We start from the raw sequence: 27,506 nt of genomic DNA, 5'->3' as shown, positions 1-27,506 counted from the left end.
AAGTTGTAGTATCATACAAGTTCAGAACACTGGCTAGGCTAGCTACAATAACCAACTACACAAATACATTTAGTACCCTAAGAAAAATGTTAGAATTAGTCTTAGGTTTCATTTTCAAAATCCAATCCTTGGTCTAATCAAATGATTAATTGAAAATAATTGTAATTAAGAAATGGTTACCAAAACCTCTGACCCTGTTCCGCCGATTGATTCCTCAGCCGCCCCCTTCACCGCCCCCTTGACCCGGTTTGGGAACTGTTTCAATTTGAAGAAATGAAGAATTGGATTTTATTTATGTTTTGCATTTTTCATTTGTTTTTTACTTTGTATTAAAAAAAAAATTACTATTTCCTTTGCAAAAAGAAAAATAATTTATTTTACTTATTTATTTAGGTGAATTTTTTTGGTACTCTAATGTTTTATTGTGAGAAAATTTATTTTAATTTTAACATAAATTTATTAAAATGAAAATATGACATGGTATTAAATTTTGTTTAGAGAATACTGATATGATATCCGACTAAACTTCGAAGAATCCATTCAAGTGTTAACTTAAATTAATTATTTGATTTGACTCTGATTGAATTGATTGAGCTACTGAATCATAATTTAGAGATTTTACAATTTGATCTCTTGTTCAATTTTTGCATCGATTGTTAATGTACGTTCATTAAACTCCTTCTAATGATATGCTCTATGTAAAGTTATTAAATTTATTTTTTAATTTATGAAGTTCTTTTTAGAAAATTGTATTGGTAAAAAAAAAATCAACTCATGTTCTATTTCTATGCCCATCTATTTATTTAATTACTTAAAAAAAGAGCAGTCTTTACTCTGTATTTGTAAATTTTACATAATGTGGTAAGTATAGGAAATAAAGTACAATACAAGACAAGGTAGAAGTATATGCTAAGATATTTAGTAACATTGCACTTTCTCATTAAATATTTATTTATTTATTTATTGTTAATGAAAATTGTGTATACATACATATGTGGATGATGATATATTCCTACAAATCCACTGAAAAAAATAATCAAGTTGATCAATGTTACATCAACTTGAATGAGGATAATTAATTAATCTATATATACTCCTCATCAATGCAAAATATGCCAATTGGCATTATTATTATTATTATTAGTCTTCTTCTTCATCTTCCACTTCATGAAAAGGAAGAGGCACTGTCTTCACTGCCCTAAACTTGCCTGCATTATTTAGATGCTCATTCTCCAATCTGCATCAATCAAATATTTATTTATTTATTTATTAAAATATTGTTGAAAGTGATGTATCATGTAAATGCTACAAGTATCAAACAAAACAAATTATGCATTTATGTATAGTCATAGAAATTATGTACCTGAAGAAATTCCATAGTCCTCTTCTAATAACTTCAAGTGCTGCTAGAAATAAGCTTGTTACTCTATAGTCAACATTTTCAAAACTTGAATGGAGGACAGTTTGCAACCAAGCAAGCCTCAGAGTAATATTTAACACCTGCATAAGATAAAAATAATCCATATTTATAATCAGAAAATAATCATGATTTAATGTCTTCTTAATATTTAGGTGCATGGTATAATTATCTTATCAAAATTATATATCACACTTTTGTGACATTTTATCTTGAACACCTAATATTAAAGTTGACTATTCTATTTGACAAGTATCTTGGATATGATAATGAGTAATTCTTATCTATCAAGCATTGGTACAGAAAGGGAAACCAGATACGACATCGACACATGCATGTAGACACGAGAAATAGTTTCAAAAAATAAAAGTAATTGAATGTAACTATACACGTGTCGGTGTCTATGTGTGACACTAACACATATCAGACATCAGACACGCTTTCAATCTGAAGTGTCGATTCTATATAGACACGAGTAATAGTTTGAAAAGGTAAAAGTAATTGAATGTAACTACACATGATGTTGTCATGCCGATGTCTGACACTAACACATATCAGACACCGGACACGTTTTTAATTTGAATTGTCGATTCTACATAGATCGTTATCAACATTTAGCAAATGAGTGTGATTTATGTACCATGGAGAAGTAGTAACTAGCTTTTCTTCTTAGCACTAATTCATTCCTTAGCCAAGGATTCTTAGAGTTCATTTGGAGCAAACCCCAATCTTTTACAAAGTCCCAATACAATTGATACAAAGTTGCTACACTTGACATGATCACAACAACACATAACCATCCAACACTTTTATCTTTTTCATAAGCAACTTTAGCACCTGCAGCTAACATAGCTGAAACATATTTGCCTAGATTGATAAGGTGACTTGTTTCCCCTTCATCAAACCATCTCCTTGCACACTAAAAACAAATCAAGGAACATTAATTAGTTCTTCACATTTCTTAATTCAAAAGTAATTAAGCCTATGTTTGGTATCACGGTGGACACGCCAGAATCACGGTGATCTACTGTGATTTCATAGAAGCTACAAAGTGTAGCTCTTAAAAAAACACGGCAAATCATCGTGATTTTGGCATATCCACTGTGATATCAAAGGCTAAGTTTGAGAATAAGGTTAAAGAAAGGTATAACTATAAAATGTTTAAAACTTTTTACCTGCATTGCTCTCCAATAATATGGAAGAAAGGACACTGCATAAAAAAGATCTCTATAGAGTTTTACCCTCATGCAGTATCCATAGTCTTGAGTCTTGTAGCTCCCAGTTACATAGTAACATGCCATAAACTCTAGGGTCCTTAGCATTGGAACCTATAAAAAAATTGTAACTGTTAATATAAGAGATTAATTCTGAGTCACTGTCACTGTAAAATCTTTTACACTGTCAACCAATCACAAACTGTCATTTATATGACTTTTAAGACATATATGATATATGATTTAAGTCAAATACTTCAATGATTGAACGGTTAGGATTGATCGACAGTGTAAAAAATCTTTACACAAGCAAAAGCACTACCTGACTGCAAAGTTGATCAGCCATAAAAAAGTCCAGCATGACAACCTAAGGAGCAATAGAAAATCCAATGAGATCATGAACAAAATATTAACAGGACTAGATTTTTTGACTAGTGACATGATAATATAGTAGGAAAAAATATTGTACCTTGTAAAGGGGTGACCAAACTATGTTCCTTATTACACAAATGAAGTTGTACCGGCTTGACCGATATATAATGTTGAAAGGGCATATAAGTAATAGTAAGAAGGCCTGCACATGTAATAAATAAAAGATTATGAACTGACAATGTAAAATCGTTTCACTCATCCGTCTAATATCGCATCTCAGTGTATAGATATTTGTTGAGATATTTTACAAAGTAATATAACAATCGGTATCATGATGATCGAAATATGATTGAAAGTTGATATAATGTACAAAATTAAGAACTTACCAGAAAAAGTAGGCCAAGAAGGAATTGAACTTGTGCATAGGAATACCCTTTTGTGAGTAGAGTCAAATGAAAAAGTAAGACTCCAACCACAGAAGTCATAGACATTGTACAAATCAAGAAGACATCTTTGTACTTTAGTTCCTTTGTTGGAACTATCTCGAAAATAAATCTATAGTTTATACGAGTCTTTCTCCATGCATAAATGTTGCAGCCATAGAGGAAGAAATGTAGAAATATGAGACTAAACACACTGCAAAAACATAACAGAAACATATGATTAATTTGCTGCTTTAGTACAATTGCAGATAACAAAGCAATCTTTTAAAAATCGATCGGAGGTCGAACTAGTCAGACCTCCGAGCTATGGTTCAATCAGTTGAACCATGATTGAACCAGATAACTAATAAATAATATAAAAGAAAATGAATTGATTGCGGTTCAACCAGGTTTGATCTGGTTCTGACAAATTAAAAACCGACTTTGGTTGAACTAACCGGCCGGTCCAGTTTTTAAAACAAGACAATGTGGTGCAATGAAATTCCTTTTACTTACCTAAGCACAGGGAAGACAGTTTCCATGTAGATTGAATTTTGGTGTCTTTTGTATAGTCCAGTAAGATGAGCCATTAAAACATATCCACAAAAAAGTGCCAAAAAGCATCCAGTAAATAGTCCTGATTTATATCAAAAAGATTCAGTTAATCTCAATAAATTAATTAATTTTACATTGAAGTTTAATAAGAATTCAACATTTTCAGTTAACTTTAAATTGTGATTACAAAGTTAGTTTAAGCGGTAATTTCACAAGTTCTTATATGATTAATTGTGATGTGCTAACTGTATAAAACAATGCATATATTATTAAACTTTCAAATAAAGAAAAAAAAAGTAATCATAGACTTGTTTGCCTCTTGTAAATAAAAAAGAAAAAAATATTAAAATGCATAAAAGGAAAATATTAAAATGCATAAAAGGTTATGCATTTTTAAGTGTTATATACATGGCTGCATTCAAAAGTGTTTAGTAAAGTAGGATCAGTTGCTTTTATTCACACAAAGACCTAGTGTAGTGACTAAGGGGTCCATGTTATGTTTTCCTTGGATTGTAGTGGTCACAAAGCAAACAAATTAAAGGCTCTTTACTACAATGATTAACAAACAGAAAATAAAATAAAAAAGGATAAAAGTTATTTACTCACCAATGAAGAAAGGTAATGCATGTGATTCTTTCCTAGGATGAATTGGTCTAAGGTATTTCATTGCCTTTCTATGATCATCTTGAGCAAAGTTTTTGACAAATAATTCCTCCACTTCATCCATTAACTTCACCACCTATAATGTTTAGGACAAATAAGTAAATAAAATTTGGTTAACAAAGTTAAAAACTACTCTCTCTCACTTTTTCGGGAATGGATTGTCTCCCATGATATTTTTCACCGGTGAAATTTCAGCCACTTAATTGTTTTATCATTTGCAATTTTAAATAAAAAAAAGAAATAAAAAAAAAAAGAAAAATAATGGATGGTAGATGTGTGCACTCAATCTCATCAAGTGAAAATCTCACTAAAGAGAATCCAGCCCCACTTTCTCATATTAATTAACTGATGTTTAAGGTTTAATAAATAATTTAGTTCAAATACATTGTTGCTGTAAAGATTTTTGGCATTGTCAATCAAAAATCATAAAAAAAAAAAAATTGGACTTTAATCATAACTTGCAAAGTCACATATATGATTGGTTGTGACTAATTAATTAACGGTGTAAAATATTTTTCACTAATAATGTGCTAATCTTACAAATTAAGACTTTAAACTCAAGTGGTTAATGAGTTCTCCCTATGACGAATCGTTCGGGAGAATTCGAGTTCAATTTTTGATGGGAATAATTATTGACCAGACTTTACTTATCTCGCGGCCAAACTCTGAATTACTGGGGTCCCCTTCCCATGGAACCAAGGAGTTAATAAAAAAAATCTTACAAAAATAAATAGATAACTTAATGTGTTTAATAATTTTACTAAATAATTCATATTAATCATTGGCTAGGGAATGATGCACACATTATTTATTTTTTTGGTCAAGTTGCACACATTATTTATTTGGGGGGAAATGTTTGGACAAGCATATCTCATTTTTTTTATGTGTATGATTTTAGGCCATGTTTGGTTGCAGACATGATTTTAACTTTAAGCCACTAGATATTGTTGGTAACATTTTGAGTTGCATAGGATAACTAGTGGCCAACATTTCAACATGATTTATTATATAGTATCACCACCAAATATATTCTTTCATCAAAGGTTGACATGAGAGTAGTAAGATATTTTGTGACATGTTGATTTGTGTCTATTATTTACCTTGTCTGAATTGTTGAAATATGAACTCTCAACAACTTTGAGATAGATTGGAAGAATTTGCTTTTCTGTGACCTGAATGAAAGTGAAGAAATAAATCATTAGAATTTTTTGTTATTAATTAAAACCACTAATATGAAGAACTTCAATTTTAATATTAAAAATTTGTGTACTATCTAATTTACTTTACTTACCTTGTCAAATTTCTTCAGAATCTTTATAAATGCAAGCAGGTTCAAATTCCTAAAATAATCAAAATGATGAAACAAACAGTTACATAACTTTCTTTTTTCCATATCAAATTTACAACTTAATTAAAGTTCATTATTAAAAATACTACTATTCTCGATTTAAATATAAGCAAAAGTCAAAATGTATCTGGTTTGACGAGATACATTTTGATTTTTGCTTATATTTAAGTCTGAAGGCAAATGTTAATGGATCATATTAGTTTCCAGGTTTTTAACCCTAGATGATCCAACTAGTCTTTCAGTGTCCCTTAGCTCACCAACCGAGTTATCTATTTGCGACTAAAAAAATTAGTTGTATTACCTATAATCATTCAAATATCCAAGGCCCTTATAGAGCTCAATGAAACCCTTTTTGATCATCTTTTCTGCATGATGTAACCTTGTTTTGTTAAGATGAAGAACACCACCTTCTGGATTAAATTTCCTTGAAGATTGGTTGAACAAATCTTCCATTACAAGATAACTAATTTCTGATAAGGTTTGTGATGGAGTTGTCAAAGGAATGTTTATCCTCACATTTTTTCCTTGGGACCTAACAATATGGCCAGATAATGTCTTCAATTTACCATCTTCCCATTTCAAATTTACTGATTTCTCCTCTTCATTTGATTGAGTAAAGTCCTCTTCTATTTTCTCCAAATCCTCTATTTGTTCTCTGCTCCTAACAGAGTCATCCTCTGTTTCCAATATACAAAGTTTTAGATTCACATCATAAATAAATAGAAAACACATAATGCTATGTTGCACCGGCGCTTCAGATTTGAAAGCAGGCTCAATGTCTGACATGTGTCGGTTTTAAATACTGACACGACACCAACACATTTAGTTACATTCAATCATTTTCATTTTCTCTCAAACTATTAGTGATACCTAGCTATGTGTCAATATCAATGTCGTGTATGATGTATGTGTTGGCACTTTTAACTAGAATAACAATAAAATTCAACTATGATATGATACACATTTTATTGATTGCTTAGTTTATTTTTGCAAGGGAAGTGAAGTTTAAATTTTCATTTTAAGGAAAAATTTCCCTTTTTTGATAATTTTAAAATTAGAGATAACTACATAATTAACTAGATGTCACTCCATAATCATTTTGTAGAATAGTCTATTTTTTTCTTAATTTAGAACCCTTTTCTCCATAAAGGTCCAATTTAGGTCATACTCGCATAACTTCTTAATTAAGTGCTTATAGCATAAGCGCTTATCATATAAGTGTTTATGTACAAGCTATTTCTATAACAAAGATTAAATTCTAATTATTTTCATATAGCTCTTAAGTTTTTCTAATAAATTTTCCTAAAGAACATATGAATATGTCATAACCTATTTTCATCAGGTCTTTCAAGCAGTCTCACAAGTGTTTATTTCCGTACATAATCTCAGTGAATGCACACATTGCTAAAGTTAAAGAAGATAATTTTGATGACTTACCACTATTATAGAATGATGAGATAGATTCTTCCTCTTTGGAGAGTTGAGAAGATTTCCCTTTACCTTTCTTCTCAATGAAAGCAGATTTGAGCTCAATAAGAATATCCATTTGTTTCTTCAAGGACTCTCCTCTATCTAGAAACTCTTTCTCCTTTGTCCTATAGAATGTATTTACCTTATTGAGATTTTGGTCTAAACATGCAAAAAATTCTTTAGTAGCATCAGTGTCAGCAAATTCATCTAGCAATTGTGTCTCATACATATCACCTTTACTTGTTGATGAAACAAGTTTCCTATGAACCTGAAAAACACAAAAAAAAAAAAAAAAAAAAAAAACTATCGTGAGTCAAAATATTTTATAAAAATATTGCGGAAGGAAAAACTATTTTGATAATGGCAACACACTAATGACCATTTTATAACTGTCTGAAAATTGGACTTCGTCCATTGTGGTTACGGAGTAAAGCTCTTACCACTGAATGGACACCTCATGGACTATCAGAAGTCAAATACAATATTTAACAAAATTAACATTCGAAATCTTATATATTCGAAATGAATAAAAAAATTACTTGAATTGGTTCATGGTCTCTTTGTTGATGGCAAAATAAAGAGAACTTTGTTAGTAATGAAAAGGGTGATTTCACTACTAAACTAATTTGATGATTGTTTGGTGTAGTGTTAATATTGTTAAGAACTTGGATTTTTTTAAGATCCTTCTTAAGTTTCCAATAATCAACAAAAGCTTCTTTCCATTCTGGAATAAGTTGTCCCTCAAATTGCTTAGAGAATTTAACCATTTTCCACTCTCTTTGTTGTATATGTGATGTGTATATTGTTGATGAGTGTTGAATGAAAACACAAGATGATATTATATATTGGAACAAAAAGGGTGTTTGGTTGATATGCTGGTACTGATACTGTAAAGCACAATTCTATAATATACTTAGATACTATATGCTTCTCCACTTAGGGAATTAGGAAGATGTGGTGGTGGCTAGATTATGCCGGAAAGTGACCAAACCGCCACCGGATATGATCACTTCATAGCAAACATGTTCTCATGAAGATTTTCAAAGGGTGTTCTAAATTTAAAGAGAATTGGAGAGGAGACAAAGTATACTATTCAAAATGCATGCAGATAAGTGGCATGTGACGCAGCACGGAAGCGTGAAGGAAAAACAAGCGCTAATCCTTTTAGATAAAGGTTCTTAAGCGCTAATCCTTTTAGATAAAGGTTCTTAAATCCACCAGATTTCTGGAATCCACCAGAAAGAGTAATTTGGAATCACCAAATTTGAGAAAAATCTCTGAATTTTATTAAATCAAAAGGTTGCCTTTCAAGGCTACAATAGTTTGGTTTAAATAGTGGTGAAAAATAAAAATAACAAATATTCTAAAAGATTGTAAAAATAAAAATAACAAACCTAGCTAAATAAAAATAATAAATCTTGCTAAAATATAAAAATAATAAATCTAGCTAAAATATAAAATTAAATCTTCACTAAATCTTTCGAAAATATAGTAAAATTAAATCTTCACTAAATCTTTCTAAAATATAGTAAAATTAAATCTTCACTATTTTCCAAGTGAACCTTTCTTGTGCGTCACTTGATCTTCAATCTGGCGCGGCCAACCTTCCTACATCACCATGTTATTTTGATTTCTATACATATTTTATAAATAAAAGTTTAAGCAAGCTAGATTACGAGAAATCTTTAGAGTTTGAGAAAGTTTGGAAGACTCAAATTAAATAGCACATACAAAGATAATTACACATTATCTCTTAGAATTGAGTATTGGGTCTAACTCAACCCTACAAAACTGACTTGTGTCCCGATCATAAATCTAATTGCAGGCAGCCCAGCGGATCGTGAAAGAAACTCTAATACCATCTTAGAATTGAGTATTGAATCTAACTCAACCCTATAAAATCCTATACTTTATAAACATAGATTCAGATCATCTCACATCAGCTGCGGGATTCGAATTCAAATACTTGTAGGGTTTGAACTAGATCTTCACAAATTGGACCAACTTATGTTGATAGAGTAAGAGTGGTCATGTTATTGTCACATAAAGATGGCCACATTTAACGTACAAACAAAACCATTTTGAGAAAAAGATGTGTTGGTAAGAATCAAAGGTATTTTGATTTTGGATAGATTTTACATGTGATAGTGTTCAATATGTTTAAGTCATAAAATTTAGGGTTATCATGCTTGTAAAGCTAAGGTTATTGGTTAAATTTTGTATACTACTACATAAAGTTGTGTTCTAATTAGACCAGCCTGATTTCCACTAATTTGATGATATACTAGAAAAGGTTTCAATTATTTTCATGATCTCCACTTTCATTTTATTTATTTTCAATATGTCCACTATTATATATCCTTTGGCCGTGAGAAAAAGAGAATTGTTCCATTCTTCTGCAAATGTACATATTTGATGTTTCAATTGACATATGAAACCAAAAAAAAAAAAAAAAACTCCAATTGACATATACTTTTAAAATAAAATATAAGTAAATGTTGGGCTAAAAAATTTGCTAGTAGCTCAATTGATAGTGCGAATGTATTGAACATGTACTTGAACTTCAGGATGCGATGTTCGATTATCACATAAGACAAAAACTCTACTAGAGAGGAGATAGAGAAGATCGTGAGGTGACGGTGCCGCGCCTGGTGAGGGGCTCGGGCTGTTACACAGAGGCTCTGATAACATTTTAGAATTGAGAGTTTGACCTAACTCAATCCTATAAAACCAATTTATAAAGTTATGATTGTCTCTACTTTATAAACTCATGTTCAGACCATCTCTCATCGTGGAATTTCATAATAGTAACTAGTAGCTCTTTATCCATGTGTATTCCACCTATATAGTAATATTGTAAAATTGTATACACAAGTATTTGATGCTTTGCAGAATATGATTAGGTAGTCCATTTTTAGTTTTACAACAAGGCAAATCTTGCTCACTTCATTTCAAGATTTATTTTATAGAATATTTATACCTGGCTACGTGAGGTGGAGCATATTGGGCTCCTAAACCCAACCATTTTTATTCAATTTGTTGTGGAATAATTTATCCATACAGCATATAGAATGTACTTAAGGATAATTAGGTTAAAATTAAAAATATTCCTTAGTTCTATTCCTTGGTTCCATGTTCCTAGTCTACTCCCTTTCAAAACGTGATGGAAACTTATCATAAAAAATTTAAAATAGAAATAAAGGCTAAAAATTCCAAAATCTAGAGTCATGTGGAAGAAAGTCATGGGAAATTCAACTCAATTTCTTGGCCAAATTCTAGTAAAAGATTAGGCCCATTTAGTAAATAGTTACGGATCGGATTCAATCCTCGACTATTAAACGCCAACAAAAACTTTATACTTGTAATAAAAAAAAGTCACTGCGGTCTTGATTTTTTAATTAAGTTACTAAAATTAAGAGTATACATTATATTGTTGGGCTTAGTGTTGTCATTTAAAAAAGCTCTAATGATATGAATATGCTTAAAATTAAAGCTAGGTTTTCTTAACAAGAGCTACTTCAAAATAATGACAATATAGTATATAAGCAGAGTGGTTATTCAAAATAACATAAAGATAATTAAAGATATAACATCATTGATTAGAGACATAAAATTAGACCAACGGTTCTAAGATGGTCAAGGATTATGGCCCTTTTTCTCAAAGTGTGCATTTTTAGTTTATTTTAACAAAAAGGGTGCAACACTTTCAAATATGATATAAGCAAAGTGATGCAACACTCTTTGATTATAAAGAAGTGATGCAACACTCTACAACATTTAAATGCTACAACAACTTGGGAGTACGAGTCTGTTACACTTTGTTACATGTTAATTATTATTATTTTTTATATTAACTTTTAAATTTGAATTCTTATGAACAATTTATTTCGAATTGAAGAAAGACCCACAAAATTGACAGTCCATTTACTTTCTAAGCCCAATACAACTCTCCACAAATTATAAACACATACAAATAATATTGGAAAAAACACTTGTTGTTTTTTTGAAGAAGAACACTTGTTGTTGTTGTTGTTGTTGTTGTTGTTGTTGTTGTGTTGAAGTTGAATCGATGAAGTTGGATAGACAAAAAACGATTGAAATTGATGAATGAAGTTAAATGCACCTTTCGAATGAGACAATTTGTAATTGAACATTCAACCCCTGCAAATTCGTAACTTAACCTTTTGTTGTTGCATATTGTTTCTATATAACACTATTTCAGATCATAGCTTCTGAAACCGGAACCTTTCAGATCTTTCGAAATTAAAGTGAATTTTGCATTTTACAATACAAATGAAACTATGTCCAAATTGAGGGTATTTTTAAGTTTTTGAAGGGTCTGATTGCAGTACGGTAAGCCTAAAGAGCAATTTTCCTCCACTCCAAACTAAGGTGCATGCTCTCTACGATACACAGCCCATAGCAGATAAATGACTCATGCTAGCTCCCTATGGTGTACTATTTATAGCGGATAAATGACTCATGTCATGAGAATTGCATTCCTCACTTCACTCACACATTGGGACCCACAAGAGACGGTTATTCATATTATTCCCTACATATTTATATGATGGCCAAGTCTATGGTGAAACAGTTGGTTAAGTGGTGCACGGTACACAAGTCGTGAATAACACTATAACGAATACGAATTTTACAAAATTTACCGTTGGATTGAAAGTTTATATCATATAGATTATTCATATCAAATTTTACATAAATTGAAAATCATTTAATATATTATTGAGACCCATCAAAATTAACAGTTTAATTGTTTTTATTGAATACCATTAATTTTGATTAGTCTCAATAACATATCATATGATTTTAAATTTCTTTAAAATTTGATGGAGATTGTCTATGTGATATAAACTTTCAATCCAACGGTGAATTTTATAAAATTCATATTTGTTATAGTGTTATTCACGGCTTGTGCACGGTGCACCACTTAATCAGCTGTTTCATGTTAGACAAAGCCTATATATGCATATACACTCATTTAACTCATTTCATACACACTCAAAATCTTGAGTTGTTACTAACTTGAGCATTGAAGTGCTACGCAGGTACTATTTTCCACCGTACCAGAGCTCAGTGTTATATCAGAGCACAATTCATTTTAAAATGAGTTTATTAACCATTTGACCGCAATTACTTGATTTACGTATTGTTAATTTAGTTACACGGGTTTTACCAAAACTATTTGAATTGTTTTGTTGATTATGGTGGTGTGCCAAAGGAAACTCTTGGCTTTGGGATTGATAGCCTGTAATTGTTTCTCATAATTGTGAAATATATTTTGCTCATTATTAGTAGAATAGGTCATCAAGACTAAACCACTATAATTTTTTATGTTATCTGTATTTTCTTCTTTCTTCTTTAATTTTTTGCTTTTATTGGTTTTGATTTCTTTGTGTTTGGTTGATAATTGATTTCTTAATTTCAACGTGTCTGTTGTTTTCATTGGTTACAAGTTTTGTTATCAATCCATAACAATACATGATTGCAAAATGACCACTATTATGATTGTATATATAGAGAACTGTCAACGTACGTCTCATACTCACATGAAATTGCACTGCATTTTGTACTATTTTATTAAAAAAAATAAAGTAAAAAATTTTAAACTACATAATTTTAACAATCTGATTTTTTTTTTAAAAAAATAATTGAAAAAATAATTTGTTTAAGGTTCACCTATAAAATAACAATAAGCAAATGGACGTGGTTTAAGACATATTCATCATTCAGGACAGACTGAGACAAATATTCATGGATACGGTACTTATATAAGGTTAACAAAAAAAATTATATAATGGATTGTTACGTCAAAAAAAATTAATGGATTGTAAAAATTAAGTAAAAAGGTTTAAATGTATGATTGATGTTTGACTCGAATGGTCAATAAGGCAACACGCATAGAAACTCAATTTTGTACGGCTTAGCATAATATGGACATTGAAAAACTATAATTTGTCTATTTATCGACAATAAAATGTGCATTTTGTCTTTGTAAATACTCTTAGAAATTTAAAGTTTCTTTTTTGTTTTTTTTTTTGAGAAAGAAAGTTTCTTTGTCTTGAACTAAAATATCATCCACTCACCTTAAATTTTTATTAAAAGAGTTGCATTATAATTTCATTATTTTGCCATGCTATGATATTTTTTAGGATTGCTAAATATGTTTTAAAAAGTGATAAAATATAGTTATTAATATATAAACTAAAATGGGTTCAATTTTCATTAACAATTCTTCATTAGAAAATTATTGTCGTTTCTATAGTTTTTAATATACAAGAATAAAATCTATGTAAAGTTATAATTTTTTTATTAACTAATTTTTGTCCGATAAAAATATCAAGTAGCTTAATTTAATAAGAATTTTTTCATACATAAGAAAAGAAACCACATGTTGGCTCCTTTTTAATGGAATGGACATGAATTGAATATAAAAATAAAACAACACTTAGGCACAAAACCACAATTGAATGGTAAATAAAGGAAATCAAAACTCCACTATTTTTCGAACTTTTCTAGAGCTTTTGTTTCTAAAAAAAATAAGCAATTAATGAAGTGTTGACACGCAATTATCATAACTTTGCCATATATATATATGTTGATTCCATTGCTTTGTCAAGATTACTCTCATTCACTAATATTATAATACTATAGTTAATCACAATTTCAGAAATCACAAGAATCTGATACGGACATATATAGTTGGAAATACACTTATCTTGAATGCAGTTGGAGCTATCATTGGAGATAATTTTGAATATTTTTGTCTCAAAAAGACCCATCTACTCATCTCTTAATAATTAACAAAAGAACAATGCTTATTGATAAGTCTATAAGATTTATAAAATAAAACTATAGAAATTAATGGAAGAATTAGGAAATAAATTTTTTAGAATTAATTTATCAACACTAGCAATGTAAAACAAAAATTCACTGTCAATCACTTATATATAATTATCAAATCATTGAAAATTTTAGCTAACTATTTCTAAACTCATATACATGAGTAATTATTGTAATTTTATTTTTTTGACAATAATTATTGTAATTTAATTTGTCGACAATGTTTTGCACACTTTTTAGACTATCATTATTGTATGAAAATTAATTTTTCAATTTCCAAATAGAAAAACAAGAATGAATAAAACAACGGATTGGTTTAAATAGAAAGGAACTTAGACCCCTTAAACAAAAGATCACAGATTTGATCTCTGAGATTAGTCAATATTGCTAAATGACGATGAATTTTTTTTACATGTAATATGGTAATCCAAAAAGAAATTGTATATAAGGCATGATTAAATATGAAGTGGATATTTTTAGTGAGGCACTAAGGGCTCACTAAGAAAATCCACTTCATATTTGAACTAGAGCATTAGTAAAAAAAAAAGTCATTAAAAAAATCACTTAAAAGAATAACTTTTTAGTTATTAAACTACTTTCTCCAGACACAATTATAAGAAGAAAAAAAAAACTTTTTAGATTCATTGAAAAAATAATGTATCCGGTCTATATTATTGATCAGATACATTATTTTTTCAATTAACCTAAAAAGTAATTTTTTGCTTATAATTATGTTCGGATGAAGTAATAATTAAAATTTGAATAGACCTTATATGAAAATTTAAAGGCATAAAATTGTGTGACCCTGAAATGGACGACTCTCTACGATCAGGAATTGATGCGACCAAAGATTTGAGTTGTCTAATAAAGATCATACATTTATATTTTGAGTTGTTAACTTTTTTAAACCAAATCTATTTGAAATTTAAAGCAAAGTATATGATTTTCATGATCTAACCACAGTAATAATTGGTAGACTGCAAGACTACATCTTGGTCATCTGAATATGTTTTGCTTAACTATGTTTTCTTGATCAGTTCTAAATTATTAAGGTCTCCTTCATTTTTTTATTTTTATTTTTTAAAAAAACGAAAAATTAATAAATAACTAAAATATAGATAAAAAAAAGGATAAAAAAATATCAAAGCATAACCAAATTATTGTTCACTAAACAACACTGTTTGTGTAAAGGGGACGATATCCATTGGAAATCGGAATCAATATTGGTATATACTTATATACTTTGAATCATTTTTACACTATTATACAACTTTAGTAACTCCGGTGAGTATAACTCAGTTGGTAAGGACATCACATTTTATATGCAGGGGATATAATTTGAATTTCGAACATCGCATTTATCTATTTTAAAAGTGAAAATTTTAATAACTAAGTTACCTAACAAAGTAAATGCATAGTTAGTAAATTCTTATTTTATGGTATAGGTCTATTCAAATTTTTATATAGGTTTATTCTATAAGTGTAGCTCAAATGATAGCTACCAGAGATATTATTGGAGTGATCGGGTTCGAACTCCGAATTTCACATTTCTTCACATTTATTAGTGTGAGTGTAGCCACTAATCTAAGAAAAGAAAAATTGAAAGACTTAATTATTTGAAGTAGTTTTATAAACATAAATCATCAATATAATATAATCGCTCGGCCCTACCAAAATGTCTTGTGCACCTTGGTTTGGAGTAAAGATCCTAGAGAGGGCCTTGGAGTAAAGGTGTGTTGGCTGGTCTGCGCCAAGACAAGGCATAGCAACATAGGATGAATTTTAAGTGTGAAAGTTTCACATCGGCTATGAATGAGATGAATGTTAGATTTATAAGAGAAGTGATCCATTAACCTAATGACTTAAGATTTTTTGGTGAAAATGTGACATTTTCCTCTTTTGTGGTCAGGAGCATTTGACCAAACGTTTCTCGAAATTGGATTCTTTGATGCCCTTTCTATTCAGTCATTCCTCCTGCTCTTAATCCAACTGCTGCTAAATAAATTAATTAAAAGAAATAGTTTGAGAGAGAGAGTATGAATAGAAGGTTTTTTTTTGACGAAAGTATGAATAGAAGGCTGAGATGATAGTAGTCCAGACAATAGGAGATAATAGGCTGGAGAGGATCCAGATCCATGTTTCTCTCGAGCTCCCCCGAGACTCCACAACAGTTTGGGGTAAAAAATAGATAGTCATTTATATATTCATTTGAATCCGATTATCTCCACTTTGTCACATTCAAGCACGATCTTGCATTTCATTTTAATATATTTTTCATTAAAAAAATTAAAAGTTTAAAACTACGCGGTTTCAATCATTTGTTTTTTTCTTTTTAACAAAAAAAATGGTTTACTTAAGGCTCACCTTAAAAATTAAAACAAATATATAAAATGTAAATGTAATTTAAAAGTTTGTTGAAGGAGTTCCCTTGAGCTTAGCCCGGTTGGTAGGAACATCATATTATATATGTAGGAGCCGGAGTTCATTCCTGAACACTACACTTATCTACTTTAAGAGTGAAATTTATAACTAGGCTATTTAACAAAAATAAAAGAGTTTGTTGAAGGGTTTCTAAATTAAGAGGGATAAAAATTTAGTTTTGATACATACAAATGAGGCGGGTTCGAAGACGGATTGGGAGTGAGTCGTATATCCCCATTACCCGCCCAGCCTCCATCTATTAAAATTGGAGAAAACCAAAGCCCAGTCTATTCAAAAAAATTAACGTCAAAATTGGGACAGATTCGAACAAGTACTTACAAGTATGAATTTTGTTGTTATGCCTAAAATACAAACATAAGGAGAAACTTTTCTCACCTCAAAAACATTTTGATAGCACGGATTCGAATAAAATACAATTCTTTCGTGTTTGATGCATGTTTTGGACAAAAAAAGCTTCTTTTTTTTCTTTTTCCACAGAAATATTTTTGAAACTATGTGTAGTTTGTAAGAAATATGAGATTAATAAAGATGTTCTCAAGATATAAATGACTTCTATCATATTTCAAGTATAATTTTCTTTTGGTGGTTTAGAGTTTGACTTCCAGTTTCTACGTTTGAAAAAAAGTAATTGGAAAGAGAAAATCTACCTTATATATTTCACAAATTTCACAATAGAGATTAGTCATCATTTACAGTGTGGTAACTTCGTACATAGAAATCATTTATATTTTTATGATATTAAAAGGAGAAAGAGAGAACACAAAACAAAAACCTCTTGAACAAAAATTTATCGATAGAGTATATCCGAAATAAATAAATAAATATACATTGACAAATGTATTCTTTTTAATGGCGGAAATGTGTTTGAATTTTTTTTTTATTTTTTTTAGTTAAGTGGAAAATATATATTATAATTTGAATTGGTTGTGAGTTTCACGAAATTAATTAATGTATGTCACCGTCGTTTTAACAAAATTATAATACTTCCGTAATTTCCCCAGACCCATAGTCAATTCAAAATACACTCAGAAAAACATGTTTCATTGTATGCTAAGAAAGGAAACTTAACAAATACTATTAGGTAAATTAAAGGATTTAAATCTATTTTTTGCCAAGAGAAATAAAAATTTAAATTTAGAGAAAATTTCCACATTAGAAAAAGAAAAAAGTGTAGAACGAAATGTATGGCTTTAGGTGTATGCATGGAACCAATGATATGCCATAAAATTAAAATAATGGTCTGATTAGGATAGCATAATATATTTGGTGCGCCCTTAGCCTCGTCTCGTGTCCCAATCCACCTCACCTTTGTCTTCTTTCCTTGTTCTTGTTCATCATCATTGGTACTATATATCAATCTTACATTCGACTACGTTTTTTAACATTAACATATATTTGACCCCACATGCCATATGATCTTGTTCATATGTACATGAAAATGACATGCTTTTTTCTTTGTTGGGCTAGGTTAACAATATATATTTGAGTGGGACTAAGCTAAGATATTAGAATACTTTTATGGGGACATATTCAAAAAAAAATGTTGATGCTATAGCTAGTCCTATACCTTCAAAGTGTTAAAGTGGAAAGTATGGTGAATTAATAATTTTTCTTTTAACATTTTGAGGACGGGTTGGGGCCTTTATCGTTGGGCAAACGCATCCGATTGATTCTAAAATCTTTTCCTAAACTATCGGAATACAATGGATTCAACAAGCACGTATGGATAAGTTGGGCATAGCTATTTCAATCTCTCTCGCACTCGCTCTCCTGATCGACCAGACTAAATCGATACAATGAAGATAACAGATGGTTAGAGTGACCCTAGTGTTATGCTCCTCATTCTAAGTAAATTTTTAGATGGAGATAGAGTTGTTGAATTTTTTTTTTTATAGATAAATTTAGTGGCTAGTTTATTAGGGAGGAATTTGTTAGCAACCAAACACTAGACTTTCTTCTTAATACTATTTCAATGCCTTAACTCACATCACTAGGCTACTTATTCAACGACATAAATGGAGACATTGCTATATATGTAGCACAACGTGTGGATACATAACCTACCATTGTTCTTTGTAGTCTCTTAGGTGGATTTCTTAGGCTAGCTTTTGAGGTGACATTACGTTACCAGCAAAATAATAATTTTGTTAGCAATTAGGAGTGTATTCTTTTTTCTAGGTTTAACCCTATCAAACTAGTTAATAAGTAGTTTTTGGACTAACTTTTGAGTTTGTGATACCTACTAAGTAGAGATATTCTTCCTTTTCTCAAAATAAATGAAGAGTTTTATTACTATAGGATAGGATGTATAAGGACGCATTTCTAAAATTGGGGAGGAGGAGACCATGATCACGACAACTCGACAAGGAAAACTTAAGAGCGTTCTATGTGATTTTTTTTCCTTATTATTACTATAGTAAAATTCTGAACAAGTGTATCAAACTCGATTTTAACTACGATAGTGGAGCCTCCCTCACCCATCTTTGAAGGTTAGATCTTTTTCAAATTTGATTTAGGCAAGGATGGCTAAAGGGGACAAAGAACAACTACATCGGTCAATAGTTGCTAATGGAAGAACCTTGTAAGTATGATCCAACAAAAGCAATTGTACCATGGTGGCACCCTTATCATCTTTAAATTGTGTTACGTTCTGATGTTATCGAGAACATCACCTAACTTGAACCGAGTCAAGTCAATTCGTGTAATAATTTTGTTGTTTTTCTTCTAAATTTATCAATATCAATACCTGTTTCTATCAACTAGTATTAGAGCCAACAATTCTAAAAAATTGATGGTTTTAACAAGAATGGAATAATGTATTAAGGCTTTAGAGCATGGTTTTCAAGGCTTGCTTGCTAAGAAACAATAATATGGAAGAACTCAGGCAACACTTGGAAACACAAGAACAGTTACAAGCCTTGACTAAAGCCATGTAAGAAAAAAAAATTGTGTACACAAATACGAATTGCAAAGTAAAGGAAGTGTATCACGAAGGGCATATAGTATGGGGGCATCAATTTTTTTTTTTTTGGATACTGGGGGCATCAATTTAATTGTAGAATCCATGAAGAAAGGTGGAGGAATTTGAAATTGAGCCACTTTGGAACTAGTTACAACCATGGTTGTCAAAATCACTTGTTAACAAGTAAAATCGCTAGACGATTTTAGGTTTTTAGGTGTGAAATGTGTTAAATCGATGGTAAAATTGAGCTTGGGTGAAACTGGAGTTCAAAGCTATTTTGGAAGAGTTAACTCGCAGTAAACTTAGTGGAATCGCATAAAATTGGGCAAAGTTTATTTGATTTCACAAGTTTAGCTTTAAAAAAAAGAAAGAAAAAAAATTCTAGACCCAATTTACTTCCCCAAGCGCATTTAGCAAACTTTTCTCACGATTCTTCGATTCTTCCTCAATCTCACTAATTGCTTCTTTTTCCCTAGTATCACATGACACTACGACATAGCTTCTTCCGACACCAATTTCTTCCGACCCCATTCTTCCTCCTTCAGACTTCAATGGAACATGGCTTCTCAACCCAGAAGACTCGAGTCACACGAGACAAAGTCACATATCTTCTCCACCTTCATATATATATACATGTACGTACATAATAATTGAATCTATGTACCTAGCCTATGTTCTATCCTGCAAATAACTAGAGAGAATGAGATCAATCAGATAATCAAACAATTGATAGTTTTCCATTAGCATGCAACAGAAATAGAGGTCAATTAGCTTCAAAATTTGGTGCTATGCCATGGGGCAGCAAGATTTCCTTCTTAAAGTACAATGTACATAAGCTTTTTTTTTTCAGAAGGAACAATGTACAGAAGCTAAGAACAAAAGAAAGGACGTGTTTACTCGGAAAGGGATATTTATACAGAAGCTGACAGAACCACAGGAGACAGATACAATGTAGATCCTTCTATGCCCATCTTTTTTGTACAAAAGGGAAATGATTAAACATATACATTTGGAGTTGACGTGGCTCAAACCATTTTCTCGGTGTGCACACCTCAAGTTAGTTTAAAGAAAAATGTTATTCACGACATACTACAACATGCCGAAATCAGAATACGTTACCAGGAAGCAATCATGTAAAGAGTCTCAAATACCACTTCCAATTTTAAAATCTGAAAGAGTGGCAGTTTTTTGAGCCTCAACTGTTGATGGTGTTTCCTTCTTGTCAATCCCAAAAAAGGAGCAATTCTGGAATGCATCCAGGCTATTGGCTATCAAGCGATTCAGTCCACTATCACTTAAAATCGGATCATCGCTGTGGTACTTATTAGATGGTATTTCCAAATCCAGCGGTCCCAAAGAATCCGGCTGCCACACAAACAAAAAATTTAAAGATGGGATGGTATACAAAGTCAAATGTATTATGAAGTACTTCAAAAGCTTCAGTATATAAGACAACACTAATGGAAATGTTTCAAAGGTCAAAATTATAGTTCAACAGAGATTCAAATATTTTACGTTCATTAACTTATTATTTTGATTGATAGTTTAAATGCATGCATGTTCGAAATATTACAAGTATGTTTGTGACAACTACTTTCTGAGATAAACTTCCTCCAAATTGTCTTGCTGCAAGAAAATATAAACAGCAAAAAAGAGTATAGAAAGGAAAGTACCCAATACATATCTGCAAGCCCATTAAAATCCTTTGCTAAATGATACTTGATATCTGCACTGGACTCACAATTGTCCATAGGCATAGGGTCTGTTTGAGCAACATCATCCACAAGGCTCTCTTTTTCAAGTGAAAGCTGCCATAAAAAGAATGAAAGTTAAACCTTATTACACTTTGCAAGCATTGTTCAGCAGTAGATAACAAAAATCATGAAATACTACCTTATTCAAATTTTCAAAGCTTCTTTCCGGAACCTTTTTATCAAAATCTAAAGAAGCAGAGAGAGATAAACAAGGACCATCATCATGATGAATAACATCCTTTTTAAATGAGAAAGCATCACGTGTTTCTTCAGCATCCCAGATGGACGACATAGGAGATACCAGAGTTGATTGTCCCATTTTGTCGTGGTGTCTAGATATGTGAGCGGCAATAGCAGCATCAAAAGAATCACTAGTAAAAGGAATTTGATGAGCACTGCGACAATTATCAGCAATAAGAGGATCCATGCAATTATAATTGAGATCCTGGGACACTCCTGAAAGTAGGTCCCCCACACTAATGTTGGTAAGGCTGTCAGCCCACTCACCAGCTGACAGGCCCGATCCACTGTTTGATTTCAACACATCCTGAATACATAAAAGAGGGTTAAAGCTTTAATCATGGCATAATAGACATGGATGTTGATAATTTGATACAGTACGCAACTTAACAAACCAAACAAAAACAGTAGATTAATAAACCACACAGAAATTTAAGCAATGCTTAATTGAACATAACAATCTAGAAAACAGAGATATGGTACAGACCACAAGAAATGAAAATATTTGTCATTTGAACCAACAAAGTTCACTAAAGTGGAACTTAAAGATCCTTGACATATAAAAATGAAAATCTAAAGTAGGACCTTCAAACTAATAGATGTAAGGGAGCAAGATATGAGAGGATGACAATTACCATGTCTTCCAACTGTCTAGCTATAGCTCCATTTGTAACATCTTTTACATGCAATGAAATATGAGCTGTAGGTCCACAAGGTTCCTCGGTGCTTGTATTCTGGTAGATACCGCCATCTCTAGTGTTGGGTAAATAGGTTGAAGTAGAGGTAAGAGCACCGTTTATGTTCATGGATGTTTCACAGTCTACAGAGCGCTCCGTGGAGTAATTATTAGTTGATGGCTTAGGAAGTGATGCCGAATTCACAACCTGATCCTTCATATTATCACCACCATTTTTGGATTGTCTAACCGTGCAGCTGGATGTTACAGGTGCTTGCATATTTAATGTCCCGTGCTCAGTATTAGAGAACCAACCATACCTTCAAAAAGATATGTAAATATGATCATATTCTGATCTAGATATAGAAAAACATGAGTTTTACCCTATACGTTAACTGCAGTATAAGGATATGGGCTTTTCCTAGTGAAGAAAAAGGAGTAACTGCTTCAAATATTTGAATTTATACAACCTTTACATTACTACAAGTATCTTAACTTTCACACATGAAAGATCAATCTCAATTTTGCCTCCATCAAAACCAATGAATTAAAAGCTAGAATCCAAGTTTTTAAAAATTCCATTTGTATGCTTTATTTTTAATCTATATCCCTTGTAATAATCTGATAAAAATAAGACGACCTTATTCCATGCACACAAGACCTTCATGCTGTATTCTTTTCACTAGCATGTTTCCCAAATTTCAATTTTAAATGTGTTCACTGCCTTTGTACTACAGGCAATAAAGGACTCAAAACACTCAATAAGAACACCTTCAATCTGTCCCGTAAAGAAGGAAAGAATTTCCATTTTACTTGTCTGCACAGAATACCAAATATTCTATTGATTTCTTTAACTTCATACATTTAAAAATTAAAACCATCTTTTTTAATTTTCCCTCATCAATTCAAGATTTCAATATAATAAAGCCTAATTAATTAACCAATCAATAATACAGCAATGGTTTTCACACGTTCTTTTATCAAAAATATCATATTAAAAACTTCAAAGTAAAATGCATTATTATATTATTGGTGCTTAGTTACTGAAGATATAATAATGAACGAAACCAAGATGGCAACATGGAAAAGAGATACCTCAAACGGAATAAAGGTGGACTTCCTATCGCTGCATATATATCTGCCGCACTAAGAGTAGATTCCTGGTTCCATCTTTGATAAGTATTCAAATTTTCCTTTTGAACACCATAAGGAAAAAGCATCAACTCTCCAACTGCTATGCTTGTATTGCCCCATTTACGGTTTAGATGTTCTAAAATTGATGATATCTTCTTTCGTGTACTAAGTGTAAGCTCCAAGTATGGATTATGTTTATCCTACGAGGGGAAAAGAAAGAGGCACCATAATATGTAATTGTTTACAGAAATGAAAATCACTTTCACATTGGTAAAGTAAGATGCTTTTGGATTTATCTTGTACTCACCAATTCCAAGGCTCTTCGAGTGAGTTCATCAATTGGGAATAATTGGAGCTTAAGTTTCACAATATTCTGCACATTGTTATCAACAGAGTGATTTTGTGGAAGTGTGGATAAAGAGGGCAGGACATGATCAACAGGATCAGAACAGTTTTCCCCTGGAATGAACATTGATAAACCAGAATTAAGTCACAGCATATACCTAGAAAATTCTAATAGGGGTAAGGACCAAATACAAATACCACCACTGTAATAGCTACCTGGATTCTCCTGGTCATGTTCAACCTCTTTAACAGTAGCAGCTCGCTCCAAATGCTCAGCAGCATCTGCAACTAAAGAGACTCCAGCAATTGCAGCCTTCTCCCATTTTCTATATGCAGCTGCTGTGGCCATACCTGAAAGAGAGATATAACAAACTTTTTACGATAATAGTAAACAAAAAAAAAAGTGTGTCAAAGATATATATATATATTATCACGAAAGGGAAAACTAGTTTAAAGCAGAAAACTGATCAAAGATCTTGAAGGGAATTGAAAAATAATCACCAGATTTCTTTCTCTGCCTCGTAGGTTTTGAGTTATTTGAATCTCCCTTAGCATTATTACGGTTAACACCCATGCTCACATTGCGTTTCAATGGTGGTTTGGAAGGTCCAAGTTTTATAATATTTTGACTCTCGACAAGAATCATTTTAACTGCACGGGTATCATTTCCTGATGCTCTGGCTTGATTTGAGACAGTGTTAAGAACAGGAGGTTGACAATTTCCACCCTGCAAAGGTCGCTTCCTTACATTCTTCTTCCGGTCCTTCAAAAGTTGGTGCTCCTTCATGGAAGAATAATATAGGTCAGCTTCAGCATATACTGAGCATATTAAAAATAAAAAAATGCAAACGTTTCCAGACAAATGCAAATAGTTGACTGACCAAGGCTTCTAAAAATATTTTAAACCGTCGGGGCTTTAGGTGAAGCTTTGAAGCTTTAAATCTATACTTTTCCAATAAAGACCACCTGTGTCACAGATCAGATAAGTTGAGAAGAGAACATATAGTAATTTGTGAGAAACTTTCAATGCATGATATTCTGAGAACAATAGTAGTATACCGCAAAAACATTTTGATAGAAAGTATAACCCAATTGTTAAGGAAATTACTAAAAGATGATAAAATAAGAAAATACACTGTAAATGTAAAAAGATTTTACACCATAACCCAATGATGTGTTGCTGATAAATATTCAGCCATTAACTGGGGTCAGGTAGAAGGAGAAGCGAATAGCATGGAATAATTGACTAGCACATAATGAGAAAATTGACTAAGAAAGGGTACACAAACTTCAACCACCTGACCAATTGGCAGGAGGATGAAGTACTAATTAAGAAAACTAGAAATTACAGAAAGAAAATGGGAAAGTTTTATCGATATGCTCCCCTACCTTGAGGCAAGGAAACCCAACTGCAGAGGAAAACAAAGAACTTACAATAGAAGTCCCCAGGTATTAGAGTGGCCACTCCCCCACAACACAATGACAAAGGTATTTATAAAATTCTTATCAATGAAAAGATTCCATACAAAACTAACAAGGCCTAAACCTCTTGATTCTTCGGCCCATAAACATTCCTAATTTGGGGGTTGGGTACTATCAGAGAGTAGTGAGGAAACATATAAGAAATCGGTAAGGATAACTTATGAGCAAAAGAGAGGAAGAAAACAAGAGGAGAGGGGGTAAAAGGTAAGCAGACATGAATTGAGTGAGATGGAAAGCACTCGGGATGGCTGGGAGGTGCTTTGTGCAGAACTTCCCAAGTTACATTCTCTTCTAATCTTAATTTTGTCGACCAATTTAGGTACCTATGTATCTAAGGAGCTTAGTCTTCTTTATTTCAACAGCTCAACTGTTTCCCAAATTCCTATGAGTTATGAATTGTGCTATCATTTAACGAGTTTGCTTGACATCTCATTTAGTAGTTAGCATAGCCAAATTCTTGAACTGTTGTGGCAACATATCATTGAGTGGTTGTATATTAAAACAATTCCACACTTAAGAGCATCAAACATGAACTCAGATCAGACACCCAATTGATTCTTTTTAAAGAAATATGCACTTTTAAACATTCCCCTTAGCATATGGTCTCTGATGCAGAAATGAACTTAACTCGATGTAAAAATATATAGTCTACATCTTCCATTATATGTATAAATTTATTTAACAAACAGCCATTTGAAGTTAAGCTATGTTACCAACGAAGCATTGCAGCATTGGTATCTTTTGAATTTTTGGCATCCAGACATAATTCTGGACCGAGAAGTTTGTTCATCCGTCTCACAAGCCGATAGTAATAATGCCTAACCTGTAAGTCATTAGTGAACCCCGAAAGAAAGAGGAGTGAGAAAAGAAAAACAAGCCAATTATCGAAGATGAAATAAAACTAAACACCATCATTAGTAGGGGAATGAGAAAATTGAAAGGGTAAAACAGCTTCGTAGAGCATACCTGATCCTTGTTTTTACTTTGTACACGTGAAGTGATTTTCTCAAAATTCTACATTCAAGGATATTGCGATTAGCAGGTTTATGGTACCAAAAGAAATAAAAACATCAAAGGTGATAATAACAGATAAGTGTACCTTCCCAACTTGTCGTAATGCGGTGAAGAAGCTTTCCTCTTCTTGACGAGTCCAAGCAGCCCATTGTCGTGTTGGTTTCTTTGGAGCTATATATAAACAACAAACAGGCATGTGTAAAACCATCAACACCACCTCTCAACAAACACAACCTGCTAGAACAAATCAAACAAATGTAAACTAAATATCAAAAACTAACCTGGCTGCTGAGGCAAGACGGCAACATTTGCAAGAGATGTTGAAACAACAGGATCCTCGTTTTGAACAGAAACAACGGTCTCAGAATGAAGTTGAGTACTCAAATCAGTCAAGATTTCCGCCTCAGTTTGCATCTTTTCTTCGTCACCTGCTCATGCTATTCAAATTCAAATGCACCAAATGACACAGTTCCCTGACAACATCATCAACAAAAATTAAAACTATAAGATAACCGAAAACTGTGCCTTAGCTGCAACTCACAAGCATAACTTGAAATAAAAAGCGATCGTAATTGTCGAATACAAATACAAAACACAATTCACAATGTAGGTTACAGACAAACAAAAATCAATTCCTATTCCTACAAGCTTTATACCTAAATAAAATTCACATAAATTTGAATGACACTCTAAAAACTGATCCTAATGAAACTTTGATTGAAATTTATGTAAAAAATTCGCGAAAGTAACAAAATTAGCAACGAATTTCAAAATTTTGATCGATATAATTTTTATATAAGAATTTCCAGAAAAGGAAACAACGGAGGAATTGAGAGAAGTATTGTACCTGGAGAGAGTGAAGGTCGAGGAAAGGAAGAGAAATTGAATATCTGAAAACCCTAAATCGATGGGAAAGGAATATGAAAGATGAAGCAAGAAGATCCACGATGAAGATTCATTCTCTGTTCAAAATCAAAACGCTTCGTTTCCAGTGGTTGCAAATATTTTTTTCCTATTACTCACAAATAATGTATTTTATTTATTTGTAATTTAGTCCTTCATTCAAATTTTATTGTGCTTTGGTACTTAATAAAGTTTTGGCCTTTTTTTCGAAATTGGATCCAAATTAAATGGTTGT

General features: G+C 31.6%; 2 protein-coding genes across 2 annotated transcripts; both read right to left on the bottom strand.

The window, feature by feature from the left end:
• Positions 1-828: 828 nt before the first annotated feature.
• On the bottom strand, positions 829-8,563 carry LOC123924437 (phosphate transporter PHO1 homolog 1). Its single transcript, XM_045977327.1, has 14 exons — positions 8,001-8,563; positions 7,429-7,729; positions 6,293-6,668; positions 5,935-5,983; positions 5,744-5,815; positions 4,587-4,719; positions 3,942-4,062; positions 3,390-3,639; positions 3,101-3,205; positions 2,954-2,998; positions 2,593-2,745; positions 2,058-2,336; positions 1,364-1,500; positions 829-1,237 (listed from the first exon to the last, which is right to left on the bottom strand). Exons 1-14 carry the CDS (start codon positions 8,226-8,228, stop codon positions 1,141-1,143), a joined length of 2,346 nt encoding a protein of 781 aa, XP_045833283.1. The 5' UTR covers positions 8,229-8,563; the 3' UTR covers positions 829-1,140.
• An 11,906-nt stretch (positions 8,564-20,469) lies between these two features.
• Positions 20,470-27,428, bottom strand: LOC123924436 (TSL-kinase interacting protein 1). Its single transcript, XM_045977326.1, has 14 exons — positions 27,216-27,428; positions 26,650-26,841; positions 26,454-26,539; positions 26,321-26,368; positions 26,068-26,177; positions 24,754-24,838; positions 24,374-24,653; positions 24,089-24,223; positions 23,835-23,986; positions 23,489-23,727; positions 22,353-22,713; positions 21,617-22,024; positions 21,397-21,531; positions 20,470-21,088 (listed from the first exon to the last, which is right to left on the bottom strand). Exons 2-14 carry the CDS (start codon positions 26,780-26,782, stop codon positions 20,867-20,869), a joined length of 2,394 nt encoding a protein of 797 aa, XP_045833282.1. The 5' UTR covers positions 26,783-26,841; positions 27,216-27,428; the 3' UTR covers positions 20,470-20,866.
• Between the last annotated feature and the right edge of the window lie 78 nt (positions 27,429-27,506).

Source organism: Trifolium pratense, linkage group LG4 (genome assembly GCF_020283565.1).
Source record: "Trifolium pratense cultivar HEN17-A07 linkage group LG4, ARS_RC_1.1, whole genome shotgun sequence".
Classification (NCBI taxonomy): domain Eukaryota; kingdom Viridiplantae; phylum Streptophyta; class Magnoliopsida; order Fabales; family Fabaceae; genus Trifolium; species Trifolium pratense.
This window is presented reverse-complemented; position numbering and strand designations above follow the sequence as displayed.